The 9,338-nt window shown below is 45.8% G+C and overlaps 1 protein-coding gene across 1 annotated transcript; it reads left to right on the top strand.

The window, feature by feature from the left end:
* The first annotated feature begins 5 nt into the window (after positions 1–5).
* On the top strand, positions 6–8,822 carry ADAMTS1 (ADAM metallopeptidase with thrombospondin type 1 motif 1). Its single transcript, XM_066259117.1, has 9 exons — positions 6–1,190; positions 2,920–3,266; positions 3,610–3,742; positions 4,132–4,299; positions 4,703–4,989; positions 5,208–5,394; positions 5,490–5,665; positions 6,582–6,757; positions 6,925–8,822. The coding sequence occupies exons 1-9, from the start codon at positions 518–520 to the stop codon at positions 7,622–7,624; spliced, it is 2,847 nt and encodes a 948-aa protein (XP_066115214.1). The 5' UTR covers positions 6–517; the 3' UTR covers positions 7,625–8,822.
* The last annotated feature ends 516 nt before the right edge of the window (positions 8,823–9,338 follow it).

Here is a 9,338-nt window from a genome sequence, read left to right as displayed (position 1 = left end):
TGCACTCGCTGGAAAGCCGCTCCAAGCTATGGGCAATTTCTAAGCCAGGTTGCGCAGAAGGGCCGAGAGGACAGAGCCCTGCGTAAAGCGAGCAGCACCCAGGTCAAAGCGGAGGCCGAAGAGGGGCTCTAGGCACCGATCTTAGCGCGGCCCGGTGTCCCTTGCCCTGGAAGCCTCCGGGCGCTTCTTGTACCCGCAGCAGCCACCCGGCCAGCTCCTGTTGCGCGGTGCCTCTAACTCCGCGCTAGGAAGAGAAACTTCCCGTTCGCAGGCAGAACTGCAGCGCCTCCTCCCAAGTGACTTCACGAGCCCTGTCTGAGGCCGGCTCTACACGAACTTTCAAAGAATAATAGTAACTGTTAACTTTAACCAACCAGAGCGAAGTCAGCGAGGCTCTACGCTCCCGAACCAAACAATAGCTTCCTCGCTCAGTGCGCTGTGGGGCGCCGTGCCTCCAGGGGCTCGGGTGCAGCTAGCTGTCCCCGCGTGGTTCCGAAGGCACACCGCAGGCGGCGACATGGGGAAGGCGGAGCTGGCGCGGCGGTCTTGGAGCCCGCAACGGGCATGCCCGCTATTGCTGCTTGCGGGGGCCGCAGCGCTGCTGGTCATGCCGGGCTCGCACGGGCGCCCCGCGGAGGAGGACGAGGAGCTGGTGCTGCCAGCGGTGGAGAACGTCCCGGGACACAGAAACACATACCTCCGCCTGGACGCCTTCGGCGGGCAGCTGAGCCTGGAGTTGCAACGGGACCGCGGCTTCCTGGCGCCCAGCTTCACGCTCCAGACCATGGGGCGCAGACCAGAGTCCGACGCTTGGAATTCCGACCCCGTCGGCGACCTGGCGCACTGCTTTTATTCTGGCACGGTGAACGGCGACCCCGGCTCCGCCGCGGCACTCAGCCTCTGCGAGGGCGTGCGCGGAGCCTTCTATTTCCAGGACACTGAGTACTTCATCCAACCCGCGCCTGCCGCCGCCACGGTGCGCCTCACCCCAGCTGCGGTCGGGGAGGAGCAGCCGGCGCGGCCCCAGTTCCATCTCCTGCGGCGGAGGCGGCGGGGGGGACACGGCACCAAGTGCGGGGTTATGGACGACCAGACTCAGTTCGCGAGGGGCGCGGGGCCAGAGAACGAGGACACCCAGACACTGGGACAGCGGAGGGACCCAGTGCCGCAGCGCGTGGGGCAGCCAACAGGTATCAGTCCCAGAAGAATTACACTTTTCTCTCTATTCATCTCCTTTTCTCCACTTTCGCTGTGCAATGCGACTTAAGAGTAAGACTCCTGTTTGCAGTTAGGAGGGAGACCTGGTGTGGAGGATGAGGCGTTAAGTCCTGCTAGAACACTTAATTACGTTCGCCTGAATAATGAATGATCAAAAAAGAACAGACAAATCAACGATTTTCTGCTGACCAAGGCGAAGCGTTTGGACTAGGAGGGGAAAGTTGGTAATCCAACTCATTCCACTTTAGTCGATATGTGAACGTGTGCAACTTCTTTCATTCTTTTAATTTTGTTTTACGATCATGCATGTGTTCTTTGGTTACGTTGCAACTTTGCTGTAGTTTTGTAACCGCTGCCTGTGCGCGCACCCTGTGCGCAAAGGAGGGCGGGGATGGAGAGCAGATGAGCAATGCTGACCTGGGAATGTGCAGCCCGCGAGATTGCACGGCTGTGCTACGATCTCTCGTCAATTGGCCCCTGTTCCCTTCTCCATTTAGGAGGCCGACCCCGACCGGGTTGGGGCAGCGAGGCCCCTCAGCAGAAACTGCTTGGGAGGTCTTTGCCCAGCTTGCCCCGCCTCCCCGCGCCTCCCACCCGGCCTTCCAGTTTGCGCTCCCTCTCGCGGCCATAACTCTGCTTTCTGTGTTAGTCACCACTGACCCCACTACGACTTCCCCTGACTCTGTGTGTGCAATACTTACTGTCCAGTTCTTTTCATTCTCTCACTTTAGTGTCTTTATTCCTCTTTAATTTGTTCATGTACTTTGTTTTAGAATTCTCCACTTTCCCCTGTACTTTCTGTCGAAACAGTTACGTAGTTACAGCCCAGTTCCCTGTGGGCCGAACCTCAGAAGTCCAAGGGCTTTTTTCTAAATGATCAAATGCGGTACGTGGTCCGAGGCGGGAGTTTATTTCCCTGGGGCAGTGGCGTGGGGCAATAGGCTGCACGGCAGAGTGGGTGGTCTTTGTGCCTGGATTTGGCAGCAGTAGTGTACTCCAGGGAGCCCTGGAATGAGATTTCGGAGCAGTGCAGGCTGAGATTCCTTGAGGCCCAGCCCCTTGGCTGAGGCCCCAGCCCTGCCCTGAGCCTTCCACGTGGAGCCTGATGATCTCATTCAGGATTTGAGTCCTGGCCTGTGAAAGAGTGACTCAGGGCCTCTCTGCCTGCTGCCCTTGCTCCAAATTTTACTACAGCTGGGCAGGATGATGTGTATAATGCTCTGTTCTTTTTTCTTTTTCTTTTTTTAAATTTATTTATTTATTTACTTAGACAGTTAAATTTAGCAGGGTGACATTGGTCAATCAGAGTATGTAGATTTAGAGCAAACATCTCCATCCACATCATTAGACAGTCGATTATGCTGTATACCCATCACCCAATATAATGCCTGTTTTAATGGTAGGGTTTCAAAAAAGGACAGAAAACGTCCTGCTCACCAAAAGAATTACTAAGTAAATAAAAAATAAAACATTTTAAAAGCTTGACCTCTCAGAGGAACACATGGCCCTTTTATTTAAAGGAGAAAACTTTAAAATAACATTTTGAGAGAAAGAAGATGCAAATATATTTGTTATTGTTGTTCCGGGTGTATTTTTGTTTTATTTGATTTGACTGGTTAGGCTTTCCTTATATACTTCGTGAAGGTGACTATTCTTGGCTAGCCTGTTCCTGAGCAAACTATCTTTCTTGTTTCTTTACAGGAAGTGGAAGCATAAGAAAGAAGCGATTTGTGTCCAGCCCCCGTTATGTGGAAACCATGCTTGTGGCCGACCAGTCGATGGCAGAGTTCCACGGCAGTGGCCTGAAGAATTACCTTCTCACCTTGTTCTCAGTGGCAGCCAGATTGTACAAACACCCCAGCATTCGGAATTCGGTTAGCCTGGTGGTTGTGAAGATCCTGGTCATCTATGAGGAACAGAAAGGGCCAGAAGTGACTTCCAACGCTGCCCTCACTCTCCGTAACTTCTGCAACTGGCAGAAGCAGCACAACCCACCCAGTGACCGAGATACCGAGCACTATGACACAGCAATTCTTTTCACCAGACAGGTGAGAGAAAGACAGTACCAATCACATAGGAGCCTCTTGGGAGTCTGATTTGTAATAAATATCTGTAAGGCATTTCACCAGTTTTGGCACTTACATTTTTTAAATTGGCTAGTATGGTCAATCTTCTTCTTTGATATCTCAAGGTTCACAGTCCTGTTTTAATAGCATTAGGACAGATCTTGATTGGCGTCACACAGAGTACAGTACTCCTAAAAGAATAACTCAACAATACTGAATGTACATGCTCTAAAACATATGTGATGATAACTGCCTGCCCACAAGGATCCCAGAATGCCTACTATGTTCCTAGTAATAAGGATATACTTACCTTTGCTCTTTATAGGACCTGTGTGGGACCCAGACCTGTGATACTCTTGGGATGGCCGATGTTGGAACTATATGTGATCCCAGCAGGAGCTGTTCCGTCATAGAAGATGATGGCTTACAAGCTGCCTTCACCACAGCCCATGAATTAGGTAACTCTGTCCTAGAGTAAGAGTTAAGCCCAATTTGTGAATTCAGATAGTTCAACAATATATTAATTTGAGAGAGAGTGTCTCCAAGTTCTGTTGCTCTTTTAGGTGCCAGGGCTTCTTTGAAATTGCAGAAAATATTTTTTCAACTACTCTAAACAAGATCATCTTTATTAAAATACAAATAAAATAGCTGGAGCTGTGGAAGTTTGGAACTTTTACCTGTTTGTTTATACTCTGTGAAAAGTAGACATTGTTTCCAAAATACATGGTCTCCAAAAAAAATTTTTTTTTCTCCTTTAAAAGTATCATTTTGAGACAAATCCCCGTTAGGAAATAAAATGCTACAAATTGACCTACTGTTAATGTGGGTTTCGGCTTGCTTCTTTAAGGCCACGTGTTTAACATGCCACATGATGATGCCAAGCAGTGTGCCAGCCTGAATGGTGTCAACCAGGATTCCCACATGATGGCGTCAATGCTTTCCAACTTGGACCGCAGCCAGCCCTGGTCTGCCTGCAGTGCCTGCATGATTACCTCATTTCTGGATAACGGTCATGGTGAGACACGCCAGCTGCTCTCTAGATGGACGCCAGCCTTCCATATGGAGAGTGCTAATTAAACGAGTTCCTTTCCTTTTCTTTTCTTTTCTTTATATTTTCCCTCCTTCCAAATTACTTTCCCTGCCAAGAGTGTACAGTTTTTAGATCTTCATTCCAACCAAAGATAGTGCTTCTGGCCAAGTCACTCATGATATACATTAATTTGAATATTGAGCAGAACAATAATTTCCTGTTATTGTTAATGCAGAAATAACCCATGGGGAATATCTTAATTTAAATCTCTCTGGCATCTTCCCCCAAAGTGTGACAGCTTTCCAATCACATTATTACAAATTATCTCTTACAATAAATATTTTTCTTTTACTAGATATGTAATACTGGTCGGTCTTTTTCTTTGCAGGAGAATGTTTGATGGACAAGCCCCAGAGCCCCATACAGCTCCCTTCTGATCTTCCTGGAACTTTGTATGATGCCAACCGGCAGTGCCAGTTTACGTTTGGGGAGGAGTCCAAACACTGCCCAGATGCTGCCAGCACATGCACAACCCTCTGGTGCACGGGCACCTCTGGCGGGTTGCTGGTGTGCCAAACCAAACACTTCCCTTGGGCAGATGGAACCAGCTGTGGAGAAGGGAAATGGTGTGTCAATGGCAAGTGTGTGAACAAGACCGACAAGAAGCACTTTGATGTGAGTTTTCTACTCATGCATGTGTGCCTTTATAATTCAGAATTGAACACAGTGATGCCCAAAATGTCTGACATTATATTAAACACCCTTATTTCTGTTCTTGGACAGGGCACAGATAGACTATTTTTATCATTGATTCTTTGTCTCATATTATTCTCTTTTATTTCCTAAGGTCTCTGTAGAGAAATCTAATGGTGATGACTTGTGTTCTCATTTAGAGTCCTGTCCATGGAAGCTGGGGGCCATGGGGACCCTGGGGAGACTGCTCAAGAACTTGTGGTGGAGGTGTTCAGTATACAATGAGGGAATGCGACAACCCAGTCCCAAAGAATGGAGGGAAGTACTGTGAAGGCAAGCGCGTGCGATACAGATCCTGTAACATCGAGGACTGTCCAGATAATAACGGTGAGGAGCAGTGAGTGGAAAAGATGTCTCTGTACCTGCCAAGAGGCCCTTAAGGGCTGGAAGCAGATAATGTCATCATATCCTTCTCCTTCCAGGAAAAACCTTTAGAGAGGAACAATGTGAGGCACACAACGAGTTCTCCAAAGCTTCTTTCGGGAGTGGGCCTGCAGTGGAGTGGATACCCAAGTATGCTGGAGTCTCCCCAAAGGACAGGTGCAAGCTCATCTGCCAGGCCAAAGGCATTGGCTACTTCTTTGTCCTGCAGCCCAAGGTAGTAACTTTGTCACTTAATTCTTGTCTAACACCCAGGGTCTTGGCTTGTCACCTTTCATGCAACTTACGATATGCCTTTTTTTAATTTGTATATTAACACGTTCAATGCAAAATTAGAATTCATTTCCTCTGGATAGCTCAGGAGCTTCCAGATTTAAGTTTGGTGTTGTTTTCAGTTGTGAATGAAGCCTGAATCCAGCACTTACGATTCTTGCACTTGCTTGTTACTACTTTTATAAACCAGAGCCCTGTACTACTGGTTAGATAAATTATGTATTAACATGGCATCTACTTAGTGCTTTTGAAAAAAAGCTTAGGCATGGTCCAAAGTACCTGTTACTGGGTGAATAGCAGTGGCATGTGTAAACAGACTTATTAAAATGGAAGTCTGAGCTTTGATACCTTTTGTGTGTAAGAACGTATATTGAACTAGAAGAAGCATTGTTTCGTTGTTTGGCTGAGGGGATAAACCTGGTCGAGTTAGAAACTAGCATTGAATTTGGTTGAGTTTTCCAATATGTCATTATCACTATAGGCTGTAAAAATATTCCCCAGTTATAGATTGAGCATTTAGCAAGTGATTTATTCAACACCTACAATTGCCCGGTATTTTTCTGGGCACTGAGGATACAGCAGTAAAATAATTAACAGTGACTTCTGCTTTCATTGACCTTAGCGAGAAGTGAAAGAGATCAATAAACAAATCAAAAAATGTGTAACTTTTTTGCATATCTCTATGTATTGTGGGGTAAAAAAAGACAGGGAAGGCTAGTATATGACACATATAGAGTACTGTCTTATCACAATGGTCAGGGAACCAGAGGTGTAACGTTGACAGGGAGACTTTTATAGTTACAGCTTCATGTCTTCCCTGGTTACTGTGTGACACCAGGTTCGTGTTCTTCCTTCCTCAGGTGGTCGATGGTACTCCATGTAGCCCAGATTCCACCTCTGTCTGTGTGCAAGGACAGTGTGTAAAAGCTGGTTGTGATCGCATTATAGACTCCAAAAAGAAATTTGATAAATGTGGTATTTGTGGAGGAAATGGATCTACGTGCAAGAAAGTCTCGGGATCTGTTGCTAGTTCAAAGTAAGTTTTAAAATGCCATCCTCCCAAAGAGCGCGTCATTTAGATATAAGTTCTTATAGGTTTGGTAAAAATTTTACCCTTACGTAATTCCCGTGGTTTCCATTAAGCTGTATAATTAGCTAGTGAATAAGCAATCTAATCTTTACCTCTGTTTCTCTTGCCTGCAGACCTGGATATCATGATATTATCACAATTCCAACTGGAGCCACCAACATTGAAGTGAAACATCGGAATCAGAGAGGATCCAGAAATACTGGAAGCTTTCTTGCCATTAAAGCTGCTGACGGCACGTACATCCTGAACGGTGACTTCACTTTGTCCACGTTAGAGCAAGACATTACGTACAAGGGTACTGCCCTGAGGTACAGTGGCTCCTCCGCGGCGCTGGAGAGAATTCGCAGCTTCAGCCCTCTCAAAGAGCCCCTGACCATCCAGGTCCTGACGGTGGGCAATGCCCTAAGGCCTAAAATCAAATACACCTATTTCGTGAAGAAGAAGAAGGAACCTTTCAATGCCATTCCTACATTCTCAGAGTGGGTCATTGAAGAGTGGGGCGAATGTTCCAAGTCCTGTGGGCTGGGTTGGCAGAGAAGACTGGTGGAGTGTCGAGACCTCGACGGGCAGCCTGCTTCCGAGTGTGCCAAGGAAGTGAAGCCAGCCAGCACCAGACCTTGTGCAGACCTGCCCTGTCCCCACTGGCAGCTGGGGGATTGGTCACCGTGCTCCAAGACTTGTGGGAAGGGTTACAAAAAGAGAACCTTGCAGTGTCTGTCCCACGATGGGGGGGTGCTGGCTCATGAGAGCTGTGACCCTTTGAAGAAACCTAAACATTTCATAGACTTTTGCATGATGGCAGAATGCAGTTAGGCAGGGTTAGTGTGGAGGGAAGGATGAAGTGAGGAAGGGCTGAGGCACTGAAATCAAGAAGGCAGGAGGGATCCAGGACACCTTGCTGGTGATGTTACAGTCCCTGTCCCCTGGTACTGATTCAATACTTTGTATCATGAGGGTTGGGAAATACAAAGCAGGAGAAACATGAGATTCTTAGTTTAAGGTGTGGCTCACTTTAAAACCTCACTGACAGTGGAGGGAGAATGGAATACAAAAAAAGCGTTGACCAGCAAGGTTTAGGGTTGTGATGGTTTCAGAGAATGTTTATGTCACCTTCTCTACCGAAGGTTGAGAATTCAAGAGTGGCCACCATGGAGAAAAATATATATTTAGTGGTGTCCAGTGACTCCCACCAGCATTACCTTTCTGTGCCATTCCTGTGTCTTTTTGAATTTGTTTGGACAAAGAAACCATTCCATGTGTTTGTAAAAATGCCTTAAGTCTCCAAGGGGAAAACAGCAGTGGTGTTCTGGGTGCTGGTAACAACTAGAGGAGGCGCCCGAGCTCTGTACCTCCTACCTTTCTTCCTTGTGTGGGCCTGTGTTAGGAATGCTGATGTGAGAGTCTCAAAAAAGTTAGCAAGATCACACGAAGATGCTGTAATGCTAGAGCAAGAATAGGGTGAGCAGAATCAGATCCCCAGTGTTTGGGGACACTGAGATCATTTGTCTCGTGGTGGGGAGGCTACTGAGGGGTCGCAGGTCCATCCCCAGCAGCTGGTCCAACAGTCATATCCTGGTGAATGTCTGTTCAGCTCTTCTACTATGAAAGAGAATGACTTTTTCCATATGTATATAGTAAAATCTGTTACTATGAATTGTATGTACTTTATAAGTATTGGTCTGTGTGTTCCTTCTAAGAAGGACTGTAGTATGTAATAAATGCCTATAATAACATATTTATTTTTATACATTTCTTTTTAATGATAAAACTCTTAAGTTATATCGTGATTATAAAAGGGCATATAAAAATAGAGTATTTATACAATATATGTTACTAGAAATAATAAAAGAACACTTTTTTGAATATGTGTGTATATTTTTTTAAGTGGGAATTTATTTCTAGGAAGGAAATCTGAGACACAAATACTGCATTTGAAGAACAAATATTTTCTTAAATTCTTTGGCAATAAGATTTCATCCTAAAGAAATGTATTTTATGTATCCTGGATTATGTGATTGTTACAAAGAAAAGGAGTTATGGTATCTTTGGTGATAGATAGGTTTGTTACTAATGTAAAATATTTACAAGTGGTTGACAGACTTTTTCTGTAAAGAGACAGATAACAAATATGTTCAGCTTTGTGGCTCATACCATCTCTGTTACAACTACTCAAATGTGCTGTTGTAGCATGAAAACAGCCATCAGCAATACATAAATGAATGGGCATGGTAGTGTTCTAATAAAACTTTATTTACAAAAACAGATAGTGGGCCAGATTTGTTCTTTGGGTGTAGTTTGCTGACCTCTGATGTATACCACAGGTGGGATTCTCAAAATATTTGAAATTTGTCTTTCTCAACTATATCACATAAAAATTATATGGAAGTATTTACTGAATAGAAAACAATGCCTTACACTTCAAATAGATATGCATGGTGAGCCAAGCCCACCATATGTTTCACTTTCTCTTCAGGAATATCTAAACCCTGGAACACCAGTGCCACTCTGGGTAGCCTTTTGTGAATCA

Source organism: Saccopteryx bilineata, chromosome 2, assembly GCF_036850765.1.
Source record: "Saccopteryx bilineata isolate mSacBil1 chromosome 2, mSacBil1_pri_phased_curated, whole genome shotgun sequence".
NCBI classification, from domain to species: Eukaryota; Metazoa; Chordata; class Mammalia; order Chiroptera; family Emballonuridae; genus Saccopteryx; species Saccopteryx bilineata.
Note: the sequence above shows the minus strand (reverse complement) of the source record. Positions and strands in the feature narration are given on the sequence as shown.